At 35.3% G+C, this 16,442-nt stretch overlaps 2 protein-coding genes across 2 annotated transcripts; one reads left to right on the top strand and one right to left on the bottom strand.

Moving 5' to 3' along the window:
- The first annotated feature begins 980 nt into the window (after positions 1-980).
- Positions 981-5,484, top strand: guca1aa (guanylate cyclase activator 1Aa). Its single transcript, XM_087786609.1, has 4 exons — positions 981-1,199; positions 4,017-4,166; positions 4,248-4,341; positions 5,338-5,484. Exons 1-4 carry the CDS (start codon positions 1,002-1,004, stop codon positions 5,463-5,465), a joined length of 570 nt encoding a protein of 189 aa, XP_087642735.1. The 5' UTR covers positions 981-1,001; the 3' UTR covers positions 5,466-5,484.
- A 1,747-nt stretch (positions 5,485-7,231) lies between these two features.
- Positions 7,232-15,842, bottom strand: orc5 (origin recognition complex, subunit 5). Its single transcript, XM_087786608.1, has 14 exons — positions 15,521-15,842; positions 14,270-14,362; positions 13,057-13,239; positions 12,846-12,920; positions 12,639-12,750; positions 11,493-11,623; positions 11,373-11,421; positions 11,201-11,291; positions 11,077-11,129; positions 9,515-9,627; positions 9,397-9,444; positions 9,226-9,336; positions 8,285-8,397; positions 7,232-7,384 (listed from the first exon to the last, which is right to left on the bottom strand). The coding sequence occupies exons 1-14, from the start codon at positions 15,632-15,634 to the stop codon at positions 7,339-7,341; spliced, it is 1,332 nt and encodes a 443-aa protein (XP_087642734.1). The 5' UTR covers positions 15,635-15,842; the 3' UTR covers positions 7,232-7,338.
- Positions 15,843-16,442: the final 600 nt, after the last annotated feature.

The raw sequence follows: 16,442 nt of genomic DNA, 5'->3' as shown, positions 1-16,442 counted from the left end.
AGAAGTAAATATTCTATAAGTACTCATTTAAGCTGGTAAAAATGCCCAAAACAATTCTACACGACGGGTTTAATGGCTTCCTTTTGTGCACTTTATAAAAACAGGAAGAGGGACCGACTTGATTAGATGTCTGGTTCAAATCCTGAATGTTCTTTCCACATAGTTGTCTGGTTTGCTGCACAACTCCAGTGACGCTAAAATGATTGGCTTACAAAATAGGAAGACAATATAAAAATAAGATTATTATAATGCATGTAAAAATACAATAAATAAATAAAATCTACTCAAGGCCAGTGGGCCAGGACTTTGGCCTGTAACATAATAATTTAAGGCCAGCAACGAAATGTCACCACTTAAGTCCCATAAAGCACTGCAACAATTGAAGGTCCTATAATGGAGCCAAACGTTTATGTCTTATTGTATGCTGGTGATGAGGGACCACCTTCAGATATACAAGTATGGTCCTTAAATGTATCTTTAACTAAGAAAGTGCTTTTGTTTCTGCCTTCCACACAGACTGGTACTGGTCCTCAGATCTTTAGAACTTCAATAGAATAAGTGGGTCAAGGTTATTTTCTTCAACAAAGTTACTAGACAGCCAAGACATTCCCAAACTAGTGACGTTGAAGTGTGGGCCTTTAATGTCATTAGGAGATTCCGGTTTTGTGTCAAAGTCCACATGTCTCTCTAGGTACCGAGGAGAGCCTTGGAGTGTTTGCTCAGCATTCATCCGTTTAAACGGTGACGGTGATGGAACAACCTACCTGGCCTCCTGATGGCCTCCTCAAGCTGCGCGTTTGGCTGGATTACAGCCACAGATTAGTCACGGTGAGCCTTCCTCTGGAAACACTCGGCTACAAAAGGCTGCGCTCAGCTGCTGCTCCCACCTTAAGTCCTATTGTTGCGTGACTGTGAGGCGGGAGATCCTCGATGAGCAGAAGACCAGTTGGACTCTAAGGCACAGAGAGATCGGGGTTGAAGAAGAACAGCGGAGGAAGAAGATGGGGAACACGAATGGAACCACCGTGACTGCCCTGCAGGCGGTGGAGATGCACCTCTGGTACAAGAAGTTCATGACGGAGTGTCCGTCGGGTCAGCTCACCCTGCACGAGTTCAAGCAGTTCTTCGGGCTGCGAGGCCTGGACTCCGAGGCCACCGAGTATGTGGAGCAGATGTTCCGTACCTTCGACATGAACAAGGTGAGCGGTTAGGAGCGGACGCAGATTATCCGTTGTTGTCTCCAACAATAGGCAGAGATTAAATGAACAAGGACACCAGGGCTGCTGTGAAGGTCGTTAAGAAGTCATCATTATTTCAATTAACACATATTAACAGATTCATGATGAAAAATTATTGAAATAAAATGTATTAAAACCTTTTTTTATTAACGATTTTTTTCCTGTTGTAACACTTAAAGGCAGAAATTAAATGAACAAGGACACCAGGGCTGCTGTGAAGGTTGTTAAGAAGTCATAATTATTTAAATGAAATTATTAAATTTAGATTCATAATGAAAAAAAGATTGAATTAAAATGTATTAAAACCTTTTTTTAATTAAAGATTTTTTCCTGTTGTTACACTTAAAAAAAGGTATCAAAGTAAACAAATACATTCTTGAATTTAAATACATTCTTGAATTTACAATAAATATATATATATATATATATATATAGATGGACGCAGATTATCCGTTGTTGTCTCCAACAATAGGCAGAGATTAAATGAACAAGGACACCAGGGCTGCTGTTAAGGTTGTTTAAAAGTCATAATTATTTCAATTAACACACATTAACAGATTCATAATGAAAAATTATTGAATTAAAATGTAGTAAAACATGTTTTTATTAAAGATTTTTTCCTGTTGTTACACTTAAAAAAAGGTATCAAAGTAAACAAATAAATTCTTGAATTTAAATACTTTCTTGAATTTACAATATATATATATATATGGACGCAGATTATCCGTTGTTGTCTCCAACAATAGGCAGAGATTAAATGAACAAGGACACCAGGGCTGCTGTGAAGGTTTTTTAAAAGTCATAATTATTTCAATTAATACATATTAACAGATTCATAATGAAAAAAAGATTGAATTAAAATGTACTAAAACCTTTTTTTAATTAAAGATTTTTTCCTGTTGTAACACTTTTAAAAAAAGTATCAAAGTAAACAAATACATTCTTGAATTTAAATACATTATTGAATTTACAATATATATATATATATATTTATATATATATATATATATATAGATGGACGCAGATTATCCGTTGTTGTCTCCAACAATAGGCAGAGATTAAATGAACAAGGACACCACGGCTGCTGTGAAGGTTGTTTAAAAGTCATAATTATTTCAATTAATACATTAACAGATTCATGATGAAAAATTATTGAATTAAAATGTAATAAAACCTTTTTTCATTAAAGATTTTTTCCTGTAACACTTGAAAAAAAAGTATCAAAGTAAACAAATACATTCTTGAATTTAAATACATTCTTGAATTTAAATACATTCTTGAATTTACAATATATATATATATATATATATATGGACGCAGATTATCCGTTGTTGTCTCTAACAATAGGCAGAGATTAAATGAACAAGGACACCAGGGCTGCTGTGAAGGTTGTTTAAAAGTCATAATTATTTCAATTAATACATATTAACAGATTCATGATGAAAAATGATTGAATTAAAATGTAATAAAACCTAAAAAGAAGAGTTATAAGCGCTTGACTTGAGGTTTTAAGATGGTTAGTGAGTCAGCGGGAGGCAACACGTGACAGTCAAGATCCGTGACGTAAAAACCATCATCACAATCTGACTTGTTTTTGTGTAAAAAACAGTATTTATTTTTGTTTCTAAAAGTGTTCATTAGAGATTTTAAGGATGAGTATGAGGTTGGAGTTAAGACGCGGCACCTGAGGGAACATCTGCAACCAATTAAGGCTGTATTTTTCCCCCAGTCGTGACCTACAAAAAAATAATTAGACAAATCCTTGGCCAGAGACTCGGTGACAGCGGGACGTTGTTTTCTAAGGAGCTCAGAATCTTTAACAAGCTTCACACAGCAGAGGGAGAAGAAGGATTGTTGCACCAGGAACATCAGATGCTGCCCAGATGTATGGAAAATTACATTTAACTCAAGTTAAAATGTTCGAATTTACGTGATAGAAATAATGAATTGATGTGAAAAGACCTCTAATGCGGTGGCAGTTTTTTCCAGGATTTTCTTTCATTTCTTTTTAAATTCAACATTTAAAATCTATTAATATTATCAACAGATAATAAATTAACAAAGAATTGTAATAAAGAATTCAATATTTGTCCAACAATAAATCAACAAATATATATTTTTACTAAACCTTGTTTTATAATTGTTATTTATGTCATTATTGTATTTGATCATGATTGTTATATTTATTATTCTGACATTGTTTTTTAGTACATGCAATACTACAGTATTATCTTGATCTTTAAAGTATATACTTTTTTGACTATAATTTAACTGAATATTTGCAGATTGAATCAATTCTTTTACACAGAGTTTCATCTTGTAATTTTAAGAATTCAGAAATAAATTCAATATTTTCTTACTCGTACCCTTTTACTTTCAATACAAAATGCTTGTATAAAAGTAAATTATTAGATGAACAAATGCTTTGTTTGTAATAATAAAAATTCACTTAACCATCGAATTATATTCAATCACAACAAATGTGATTTTTTTTTTATATAGAAATAATTGAATTCAATTATTCAAATATTTCTATATATATATATAATATTAAAATAATATATTAAATATTCTAAATTGATATACTTCTATAGCTGGGACCTGTTTTTCTAGTGTAACTGTCGTAAGTGTCTTGTGATATTTGTTGTAATTTGGAACTTTAAATAAAATTGATTTGAAAAAGACTAAAAACATGAGCTGGTCCTTCAACGTCAAAAAAATGTTGGTCAACTATAGATGACACCCGACAGAATCTAAACCCAGCTGCTGTATGTGCAGGACGGCTACGTGGACTTCATGGAGTACGTTGCCGCCCTCAGCCTGGTGATGCGCGGGAAGATGGAGCACAAGCTACGCTGGTACTTCAAACTCTACGACGTGGACGGGAACGGATGCATCGACCGTCACGAGCTGCTCAACATCATCAAGGTGCGTTTGTTCACGAGAGCCTCAAACATTTCCATCAGCAGCATTTTTAAAAACCTTTTGGTTTTGGTTCTGTTGCTTCAGGCCATCCGAGCCATTAACGGCAACGACGAGCAGGACACGACCGCTGAAGACTTCACCAACCGCGTCTTCGACAGGATCGACATCAACGGAGATGGTGAGTCTTTTATGGGATGTTTCGGCTTTTTTTTATGCATTCAAACTTGTTTTTCAATTATGCTTGGATATAAATCATACAAGATTCAAAATAATGTTATAAAATGAAGAAATTTAACAAGTTTGCGCTGAACATTTGACACTTGTCTTATGTGTCTTGGCCTCTTAAAGTGTATATTATAACTATGTATTGTTTTTTCGATTGTTCAAGCGCTTTGTGACCCTGGGTTAGATCTTTACAAATAACTATTACTTACTTACACTTTAGCAGCTTTAGCGTCTTGAGCGACTGTGACAAAAGCAAGCATAATGAACAATGAGTGTCAACAATAGCAGAGGTGTAAGAAAACATCGATACACTTAAGTATGGAAATGTTGTATTTTTAACTGTACTGTATCAATGTTGAACAGCACTGGATCCATTTATTTTATTTAGTTTTTTTTATTAAACTAACAGCCACTAGATGGCAGCAAGAGTCTTTATGTCTGTTTCATTTAGGCTGCTAAAGTCAACTGTATCATCTCGTCCTCAGTCATCACCGGGGTTTTCATTGTTACTTAAGCTGCAAAGTAGTTATTGACTGCTGCCACCTAGCGGCTGGAAGCCTAATTGCAATACAAAATCCATGAATATTTGCATGTTTATTTTTAATTTAAAAAATCTAATCTTTTACCATATAAACCATAAAAGAACTATGAAAATAAAATATTATTTGAGAGCCACAAAGATATCAAACTATCTTCTAATTTAAAAATAATGATACAGTGCTGTTGAATACCAATATAGTATCTTGAGAGAAAAAAGGTCATATTTAAGCGTATAGATTTTCTAACTAGTCTCAAGTTAATGTCGACTGGTATGACCAGATTTTTTCAGAACTGGGTCAACAGTGGACCCAGAACTTCTCCATAGTTTGTGCAACTTTTTGTATGTAAAGTTTAAAGTACTATGAACCACCATGAACCCCATCATTTTACCCTCCGTTGCTCTTCTCAGGCGAACTCTCCTTGGAGGAGTTCGTGGCGGGCGCTCGAACCGATTCGGATTTCATGGAGGTGATGATGAAGAGTTTGGATCTGTCTCACATCGTGACCATGATTCACACCCGACGAAACAGCATCTAGAGAGAAACTCCTTCCATCACGACAAACCTTCTCTGAGGCACAGCGGACCGGTTACCGACACGCAAATCTGATTAAACAATTGATGACGAGTCAGCGAACCTGGCCCCGGCGAAGATGAGCTCTCAAGACGCCGACTCCACAGGAGGGATGATCTCTCAGATGCTTCGAGAAGAATCCGACGCCCTGAAGGAACAGAAGCAGTTTAGCAGTTGTGCCAATGTCATTTAAGTCTCTTTCCAACGCAGGGCAGTTGAAACGATAACTTAGGACAGAACAGAATGTTGGAGTTTTTAGGAAATAGTGCATAGATCCTGTGGAATAAGTTGCCCAGCTGCTGTATGCAGCAACAGAAATACATCATATTAGGACCATAGCTTATAGTGATGGATTGAGGAGGCTTCATGAACAGCTGATGAGGTTTCATCATTAGAGGTGTAAGAAAATACAGACAATAAGATGATTTTCTTTTCCACGATGCCGTAACGAAATTCAATAGGACAATATCTTTTAAATCTTTATGGTTATTATTTCAATAGGTCTTAAAATAAAATAATTAGTTGTTTTTTATTTTAAATATTCACAGCATTTCTTCATTTTTGTTTTGCAATTTAACCCTGCCACTAGATGGCGGCAGTCATTATGTCGACCACAGCTAAACGAACAATGAAACCCTGAGAGAGCCCAGGATGAGAGGATACAGTCAACAGCTTTTAAAGCTTATGTTTGGACATATTTGGGGTTTAAAACAAGTGAAAGAGTCATGGGAAATCTGCAACACCAAGTACTCAAGCAATACTTTAAAATGTATTCTTGTTACTACAGTATCACGATGTATCGTATCATTGCCCCTGCATCGTGATACAAACCGTATCATTCAGAAAGGCCATTGGATGGAACTCTTTGCTTTATTATAGTTGCCTCTGATCTACTAATTTAACAAAAATGTTATTTTCAAAACTGAGAGCGCCATCTAGTGGCCTTTGAAAATGATAATATATTATTATACCTCAACCCATTACTGATTACTCACTCACGCACAATTATTAGGAGTCACTTTGGCTACAAGTTGCTGCTTATAAAGATAAATAAGTTTTATTCTATGCAACTAATGCTGACACTTGTATGCACTTTACATTCATGCACTTCATTGGGTCTTTAGATGCTGCAGAGATCAGTTGACAGAAAAATAATAAAGTTCCTCAGGGTCAACAGTGATGCCAGGTTGTTCATCTCAGGTCAAGAGTTTGAATAGAATTTGTATTTTCTTTGTTTTATTTAACAAATTATCTTTTGCAATGTTCTGATGCCTGTTAAACAGAGATGTACATGTGATTAGCCAAGTCTGGTGCCTTCTACTGATGATGGTGGAACACAGGTCTCTGCTTTGCTTGTTTCTAATAAAGAATTCAACATGTTGTGTTGAAGTGTAGCAACCCTAAAGGTAGCAAACATGGTCGACACACTCTCTGCCCGTTCACACACAGGACCAGCCACATAAAAAGCCTGAGACACGTCATAGTGCGAGTTTATTTACCTTGATAATGGTTGACGGAGGAGACCTGCTCAACGGGTCCAAGACAAAACATCAACGCGGAAGAAAGTTGAATCATGCAGAGGAAAGTGTTGATCTATGGAGGACTCTATAACTGAGAAGAATGTTAACAAACGTTCTCATAATCAGGCAGAAGTTCTTTAACTCTGGGGTCACCTAATTCAATCAAAGCACTTTGAGTTTCCGGCCGAGACCTCAGAATTACATTTCAAAATGAAGTTGGCAAGAAGAGATTTATGTGTTGTTTATTAAACAATTTTTTTTACCAATACCCAACATATAGAAAATGTTTTTATTTTTTTTCTTACAGGCCCAGTTGGTTTACAAGAAGTCATACAGATACTTGATGATTTCAAAGTTCACCGTTCTGCAAGAGAAAAACAAACAGAAAGTCAGTACTTTATGAAATTTGTTTTCTTTGAGAAGATACCCAAGAAAATTACGGTTCAAACCCAGATTTGATACAAGCGTTAATGTTCAGTCCCTGAAAAAGTCCCATTATTGTGTGATTGTGTGTGTGAACGAGTGATAATATCTTTAAGTGCTGAACAACTGCAATAAAAGTAAGATCCAAAAACCATTATTTTCAGTGGTAAAATGTTTTTTATGATGATTTAAAGAGTTTCAATAAGTGTGAAGTTAAATTCGACAGTTTCTCAGTGACTGTTAAAATGATTACCTTGACATATACAGTATAATTTGAACTGTAGTTTATTAATAATAATAAAAAAAGGGTATTTTTTTTTGTGCTTTCAAATCACATTTTATTTCTATCATATTTTTTACTTTAATGGTTTATATTTGAATAAAGTGTGTGTTAAATTGTACAAAGAATTACAGTTAAAAAAAACTTAAAGTTTACATTTTACATACAAATATTCAAATAATTTCTTCATTTGTGTGTCGCAAATAATTTTCCGGCCACAAGATGGCAGCAGTCATTATGTCCTCCGCAACAAGGGGAACAATGAAATCCTATGAGATCCCTGCTATTACTGAGGACAAGAGGATACAGTGGACTCCAGCAGCTTTTAAAGCGTATGTTTGGATATAATTTGGTTTAAAAAATAAAATATTTAAAATATATAAATCAATACAGTTACCCCTCGTATTTTGATATACTGTATATTGTATTTCCAGATTATTGCCGGTGCACTTGCACCCCTAATATTAATGATGCCAAAATAATAAAATGAGCACCATTTAACAATGATGTGAAGATGATGAGTCATTTCTATGAAGTGCAAGTCATACATGATTCACACACCTGGAAATAGCGCGGATGAAATCCATGGAAACGGCACATTTGTACTTGGGGGCATCCAGCTGGTCGTCGTGTCCAACCTGAGCCAGCAGCTGCAGGGTCACTAGTGATGAGATCTGGAGGGAGAAGAAGCCAAACCAATCTGAGTTCTTCTTCTTTGAGCTGACATGTTTCCTAAAGGCGTTTGAAGCTCGGGAACATAAATAGACCAAAGATTAAGAGTCATTCTCATGACAACTAACAACCAGCTGCGCTCATATCTCAACTCAATGTTAAATAAGAAAGGAAAAAAAAAGATAACAAAATAATAAATAGTCTTAAGTCATTCATTACTTGTGAATGGAGGAGAAGAAATAATACAGAGTCAGGTTTTCAATCTAAATTTCTAGGTTTTCCTTCTGATAACGTTTACAAAGTCCTAATGTACACATACAAATAAAGAATAACAGTTAAATCTGTGTAATAAGTACTACAACAATTAAGGAATATTAATAGAAAGGCACATGGAAAAATAAAGGAAAAAGTCGATTTTTATGAAGAAGATTGTATACAAATAAATCAATATACACTATTACTATATAACCAGGATTTTACAATATTACAAACAATTGCTACTTGTTTTTTCTATACAAATCTATACATTAAGAAGCCGGATGACAAACAATTAAATGTCTTAATAATACTGCTTTTTAAAAGAGAAACTTACCATTAATAACATACCATTTATAATGTTTAGGAATTGAGGAAAAATATGAACAAAAACTTTCCCTCAGATCATTATACAAACAAAATAATAATAATCTTAGATAGGAAATCATATACGCTCTACAGATGTTCAAGTATCGAACAATAAGTTTAAATAAGAAACCAAGGAAGTTAACTTGCAATTGCATCATTACTATTATTAAAATTTTGTACTATATTACTATAGGATGAACTCTGACCTGAGAGAAGATGCTGGCGGTGGGGGCGACCCTGCTGTCCACCACGCTGTAGAAGATGGCGAGCATTCGGTCCAGAGGGAAAGGTTTGGGCCCCAGAAGATGGTTACTCGTCTGAAGAGAAAATGGTTGACCATCATGCTGAAGCATCACTGGTCAATGTTGAGTTCTCACCTTTTCATTTTTCTTCAAGAATTTGTTTTTTCGGACTTTACCGTGGTGCTGCCGGTGAGAGGTGAGTTTAAAAAATGACGGAGATTTAAAATGTTTAAAGACATGCTGCTCTTCTCACCTTCACAAAGAAGCGTTTGTCCGTGCGCGCCGGGTTGTAAGACGCCAGGTATGCTGCGATCAGCAGGAACTTGGAATAATAAGGAAGTTCGACGTGGGTATGAGCCGACAGTCCTGAAATTGTCCAAGAAAAGATCCGGTTTTGATCCAGACGGTCATCAGAGACACTGGGAACATCACTCATCTGTGACGAGCTTCATTAACATGATGAATCATCATGAGAAAGGACTTCATTAATTTCACAATGAAGTGAGACAACTCATGTATGAGATTAACGACAGACACCGACGCTTTAACATGAGTAGATTCAGAGGACGCAGGACAAGTCCATGGTGAAATAATACACCCACTGTGGCTTCTTCATTATCTCTGCCCAGTGGAGGTGTGAAAAATATAAATACACCTACATATGGCATTGTTTTCTTTATGATGGTGTATCATGATTTAACAGAACTGTATCAATTTAAGCATTTCAGTCTTTATAATTTGGCTTTTTTTTTTGCTTTAAAATATATATTTCATTTTTATCATAGTTATATTATGGTTCAGTTGTGTGTAAAATAAAATGATATATTTATGTTTTAAATTAACATCCAAATATTGACATCATCTGTTCATTTTAATGCTGTGAATAAACTTCCCGCCATTAGATGGCAGCAGTCATTATGTCTTCTGCAGCTAAAAGAAAAATAAAATCCCACAAGATCCTGGCGATGACTGAGCACGAGAGGATACAGTTGTCTCCAGCAGCTTTTAAAGCTGATGTTTTGACATATTTTGGTATCAAATCAAATGAAAGCAGTGACGACTTTGTCAAGAGTCATGTTAAATTAAGGCATCAAAATAATTCAGTTTTTGTAAGATGATCAGGGATTCAGGGATGTAATTTGGGGCTGCATCTTTTCAATTATATCAGACCAAGTGATGTTCTGTTAGTTTTCTTTTGGACTCAATCTTGACAATTTGTAAAGACCTAGCTGTGCTCAGTTACTTTTTTGGGGGGCTAAATTGTACGAGAGTTACTGTTCTGTCATTGTGATTTTTGATGGTGTGCCTGAGGGGCAATAATCATAAGGTTTAAAAAAAAGTGTTTATGTGACAGTTTATGTAAAATTGTTTATGTAAAACACATTTTACATGATCGGTTTTACTTAAACAACACAAGTCCAAATGACCCACATTTCCCACTTGTGGTCTTGACAGAAATCTTTACAAAGTTCCATTAATGTCAGTGTAAAAAAAAAACTGTTAGCGATGATTTAGTGTTGGTCTAGGAAATTAAAACTTTTACAATTAAGTGAAGAGCACCAATGAAACGAATGTAAGTGGGGGTAACAACTTCACATTTATCAAGGTCTTTGTTGGAAGTATTTAGGACAAAATAAAACCTCTTAACCATGATGAATATCATCATCATCTCACTGGAGCTAGTTAGTGTAAAATCTTTGTCTGAACGTTTTTATAATAAGTAACACTTTGTTCATGGTCTTCTTCAGATGGGTCTTTCATTGCTATCACCCATCATAGTCGTTTAAAGATATTGTTAAGATAAAGCAGTCATACCTTTCACAGCTCCACTTTCAGCCTCCTCTTGCTGCATCTCTTCCCACTGCATGCTACAGAAGAAGAAATATTTCTGCTCATGAAAATGTTAAAATACTTTGTTGTGTATATTAAGAATATTAACCTTGATACTTCTCGGAGATACACCGTTTGCATGGCTTTCTTCAAATGTGGCTCAATGTTTCTCCACAGCTTGTGTGTATCCGTCTCTTTCACTGATGAGAGAAAAGATCTGCGTTTGCCTCCAAATACAGGAAACGAAAGAATCAATTCTCGATTCTTCTCTTTTCAATTACCTTTTCCTTCAGTCAGAGGCTCACAGAACTTGGAGAAATTAAGTGCAGCCTGCATGAATGGAGAGAAATCATTGAGCTTAAAAAAAGAATCAAACCCTTTAAAAAAAACGAATTTCTCACCAGGTGTCGCAGTTCTCTGAGGTCCCGACAGACAGAGTAAAAAACTCCCAACACGATGTTGATATAGGACGAGTAGAACTCAGCGGAGTGTGACGGATGTCTGTCCCGGGACAATATCTGGTGCAGCTCTCCTGCAAACACACAGAAAGTCTGCTTCAGGAAAATAATCACACAAAGTAAACAGAACATTCTCAGGGACACGCTCGTGCAAAACTTCCTCGACAGTCTCTAACGTGTCAGAACAAACTCACAGGTACAGATTTAACAACACGCTGCGCCTGCCGTCTGTGTGTCTTCAGATCTTGGATTAGAACACCAACCGAGTTGCTGAGACAGAAACTCCACTTGAGGGAGTTTAAACTGCCTTCAACACCTTCTAAACTTTGGCTTGATCTCCTCTAATGTAGTCAGTTCTTGTCATTTGAGTTGTAGCGCTGCAAATTAAACCAGTGGTCGCAACCCCACCCACTTCCTTTTTCTCAACCCCTACGTCTCCATTTCTAGCTGGTCAAAGTCGACATGGTCTGGTTCTGGTCAAAGTTTCTGCTCGTTAAAAGGATGTTTTATTTCCTCACCACTATCGCTCATTTTGATTCGCTGCAGGGTTGTGTATTGGCAAAGATCTGGCGATATGGTATTCATTACGATAAGATGTGTTGTGTTACAGTAGGAAAAATATATTTGTAGTATTGACTATTGTGTTGCAGAATTTACAGACCACATGACTCTTGATGAAGTCATAACTGCTTTCATTCGTTTTGAAAACAAAATATGTCCAAACATCAGCTTTAAAAGCTGCTGCAGTCGACTGTATCCTCTCATCCTCAGTCAGTGCCGGGATCTTGCGGGACACGATTGTTCCTTTAGCCGCGAAGGACCTAACTAAGTTTAATTGCAACACAAAAATGAACAGAGGCTGTGAATATTTGCATGTTAATTATAATGATAGAAAAAAAACTGATCATTTGACATTATACACTAGATAAATTGTTACAGTGCTGTTGAATATATACAGTATAATGTGAAAAAGAATAAAGCAGTTTTAAGTCAAATAAATTATTTTCTTTCCTTTTCTCTTAACTCTCTCTAACGTTATGACTCGACACTTTAAATACAATTGTAATGACAAAGTTTGCGCAATATTACCTTTGCTGTAGTCGGGGAAATGTATCACCAGCGGCTCGAAGCAACTGGTGTTCGGCCTGAACTTGTCCCACACGATTTCACTCAGCAGAATCACAGTGACGTTGTCCTCCACCTGGGAAGATGTCATGTGGCGCATTAGTGACACCATCCATTCGACGGATATTTTACCTTCATTAAAAAAAAAGTATGTATTGATCGTATTCTCACCAACTCCTGCAGACGGAGGAGTGCTGGCAGCAAATTGGCATCAGTGTCTCTTAGAAGCTCAGCTTTTTCCATGACCTATAAAACAAACGTTTATTCAGTGAGAAGTTGTGCAGACAAAAGCAGAACATCACATAGTTATGAGAGTTTATTATACCAATATCGTGATTATTTATAAAACACAGTCCTGTCTTAATTCGTAAGAACCACTTACAATGTATCTGGACTCTGGAGACGATTGTGCCGACTGTTGTCTGTAGATGCGTACAAAGTCGGACAGAGAAGGATTGCTGGGGAGCAGAGATGCAGCCTCACAGCCGAAGAAGGACAACAGTACTTGTTCAAAAAGGACTGCGACTGAAACACACTCCACACAGCTGACTGTGACATGAGGCAGCTGCAGAGAAGGAGAACTTTGATCACGTTAGGAACATTAAAACATAACAGAATAGAATATTAAATCTGCAACCACATACTATTTTTCCAGTTAGATATTTGAAAGTTTCAATTTAGCATAGCAGCAAGTTGACGTGCAGTAGGACTTCATTTGCAATTATTTGTTGTTTTTTGTAGACAACCAATACAGTGGGTCTGAAATAAGGGAATAATAATGATGGAAAAGTTGCTTTAACATATTCAGGGCTCCTACAACTTAAGGCAAGATAAATAAGATACCTTATAACTACCATTTGAAATTAAAGTTCAAATCGCTAATAAATTAAATGAATTGCATAGGTTCAGGGACAATTTTACTGTTAATGTTTTAAAAAATAAAATAAAATACAACTTCCTGCACAAAGTAAACCTCATCGTGTACTGCTTTCAGCCATAAAGAAAAATATCGGTTGAACAGACAATTATTATTGAATTTACACTTTTTTTTCTAGTTCTGCTATTGTGATTGTGTAAAATTCTGTAAATTATTACTACTCATTTAAAATATATATTCTTTTTATTTTCAACTTAAATATACTATGTTTAAGTTATTCAAAATATATAAAATATTAACTGTAACCAAATATTTTGAGATTTAAATCAAATCAAAAACTAATATATTACCTATAATGTCTTCACATATTTAAGACTTTAAGTTCAAGACATTTAATGCCAATGAAGGCCTTATTTTAAGAAGAAGAAGAAGATCGGTGAAAAATAGCATATAATTGGATCACTAATTTTAGTCCATTTTAAATAAATAAAAATTGCTTTGATAAATCTACCGTTTCCTACCAAAACAAGCATTCAACAATTTATTTAACTTATTTGTCTGAAATGTAATTAGTTGTCAGTTAATATTTCTCAAAAATACAAATACAGTTGGTTTTTAAAATGGTAACATTGTTGCTGATCATGCGCTGCAGCGTATAATTAAAATGCTCTTGCCTTTGACATAAAAACACATTTGTAAAAAGAACAGCTTCTCCTACCTCAAGCTCCTTCAACAGAACACCTATGACATGACTCTTCCCTGAAGCCCTGTGACCGTAGATGAATATTGATGGGTAACTGTATTGATCTGGCTGTGACGGGAGAAAACAAAAAAATCATTAGTCTGAAAAAAATTGTATAAAGAAAACAAACCAACATTTTTTTATAACTATATTAACAAGTTTTAAACATTACAACAACCAAAGCATCGTGAATTATTTACTGATAATAATCATTGGAGACATCCATTTAACATTTTTAAACATTTGAATTCCCTCTCACCTCCTAAAAAGTACATACATTTTGGGAACCAATTAATACAAGTGAGTAACTGATAGTGTTCGACTCATTTTCTACTTAATTCTAATTACTCCTTTGAATCATGGATGTTATCATCTCCTCTTTTGCACTCATGAAGTTTGGGCAAAAATGAAAGTTATATTTTATATCAGCTTAAAAAGGAAATTCAAATAGTTTTTGTTGGCATTTATTTATGACAAACGTGTGTACATTCATATTAAGTGTTTAATGAAACCAAGTATTGCAAGAGAGACATGCCAATTTAAATATTTGTGAGTATCCATTATCTTCTACATGAACATTGTAAATGTTAACTTATTTTATTAAAATAATTTAATTTTACAAACACCTTATTGAACTATAAACCCCCAAATAACTACGGTAAAGAAAAAAAAACTAATTTGCAAGCCAAAAATGAAAAGATAAAAAACAATAAGGTGCCGTCAAATAGACACAGGTTTGTGAAAAAGAATATTGTGATATATTGCTATATCGATATTTTCTAACAACCAAAGTATTTGTTCTACAGTAAAGAAAGAGTGTTTGTCTGTGACTACTGACACATCAATTCGTTCATTTCAGTCATGTTTACTCAATAAATAAACCTATAAACTAGTGCAAAATGAGAGCAACACAAACTTTATATGATGTATTTTTACCCAAAGGTCAGTGAATGTAACGTCGACATTACATTGATCACTTAAATCATTCACATATTCTTCGGATAAAATACATATCAATACTTAGTGTTTTTTCTCTATTTTTTGGTCAAAGATGTACTTTTTAAAGTTTTCTTTTTCACATCTACTCTTTCCTTACTACTGTCTTATAATTTGTCACTTTCTTATCGTTTGTTTCACTGACTCATTCTTAGATAAAGAATATCAGAGGCTCTTGACCTGCTTCCAGGTGGTAGAAGAAACTGTCAAGAGTTTAAAAACCGACCCTACCTCCCCCATGAGCGCCAGCAGCATCCGGGCCTGAACCTCCCTGCAGGTCAGAAGGTCAGAGACTCTCCTCAGCTTCTCCTCCTCGTACCCCGGATGTTCCAGCACTGCTGTCATCCTCCTTCACGGCTAAAAACAAGCCTTGCTAGCTTAGCTAACTAGTTAGCTTACTGCTGGAAAATATCCCCGTTTACAACAAAAAGGGAAGAATACGTCTCGTCTTGGAGGCAGCGACTCGTTGTTGTTTTGAGAAAGTGATTTTGCAGCGATTAAAGCGATAAATGTGCTGTTATATGTAAGTTATAAAGTCCGGAGAAGAGAAATGAAAGACACCGCTGCGTGCTGCCTTCAGATTACGTCACTGTGCCGCCAAACACAGCAGCCAATCACAAGCCAGACAATGCATCTCGGGTAATGGAGTTTTACTTAAAAGAATATCGTAAACTTAAATTAAGGTTTAAAAATAACATTTGATTTTGTAAAAAGAATAATCTATTTTTTCTTTTCCACAAAAATTGCTGATTTTTTATATTTTCTTTTGTAGATTAAATCTTTCCATCTGACCCCAGGATCTTTCTAATGACTTATGTTGTTTGGTGCCTCAGAAAGAAATTCTCATTTATATTAAATTGAATTGTATTAATTATACTTGAAAAACATTTCGGTAAACACAAAATAGCACATTTTAGTTAAAGATTTTAATCCAAAATTATTATTTTGAAGATGCAGTTAAAAGTCTCTCATCATGATGACGTTTTGAGCAGAGTCTCATATGACGTAATACTGTCTTCACTCCTCCACCAGCCAGCTGTAATCACACCTTGCTTTGTTATGATACAACGAGTCCCTTGGAGGTGGAGACTTGCTGGATTGATGACGCTCCGTGACAAACCTTGACGCTTGACCAAACCCAGCAGAGTGGGTG

This window comes from Callionymus lyra, chromosome 3 (genome assembly GCF_982586985.1).
Source record: "Callionymus lyra chromosome 3, fCalLyr1.hap1.1, whole genome shotgun sequence".
NCBI lineage: Eukaryota > Metazoa > Chordata > Actinopteri > Syngnathiformes > Callionymidae > Callionymus > Callionymus lyra.
The sequence above is the reverse complement of the archived record's forward strand: the minus strand, read 5'-3'. Positions and strand labels throughout refer to the sequence as shown.

What these genes read in the sequence shown, in the direction of transcription:
- guca1aa (XM_087786609.1), top strand. Translation starts at nt 1,002, where the DNA reads ATGGGGAACACGAATGGAACCACCGTGACTGCCCTGCAGGCGGTGGAG. An exon ending in AGCTGCTCAACATCATCAAG is followed by an intron (nt 4,167 to 4,247) that starts GTGCGTTTGTTC and finishes CTGTTGCTTCAG; the next exon opens with GCCATCCGAGCCATTAACGG. An exon ending in GATCGACATCAACGGAGATG is followed by an intron (nt 4,342 to 5,337) that starts GTGAGTCTTTTA and finishes TGCTCTTCTCAG; the next exon opens with GCGAACTCTCCTTGGAGGAG.
- orc5 (XM_087786608.1), bottom strand. Translation starts at nt 15,634, where the DNA reads ATGACAGCAGTGCTGGAACATCCGGGGTACGAGGAGGAGAAGCTGAGG. An exon ending in CTCCAGAGTCCAGATACATT is followed by an intron (nt 12,921 to 13,056) that starts GTAAGTGGTTCT and finishes TTTGTTTTATAG; the next exon opens with GTCATGGAAAAAGCTGAGCT. An exon ending in TCTTGAAGAAAAATGAAAAG is followed by an intron (nt 9,337 to 9,396) that starts GTGAGAACTCAA and finishes TTTTCTCTTCAG; the next exon opens with ACGAGTAACCATCTTCTGGG.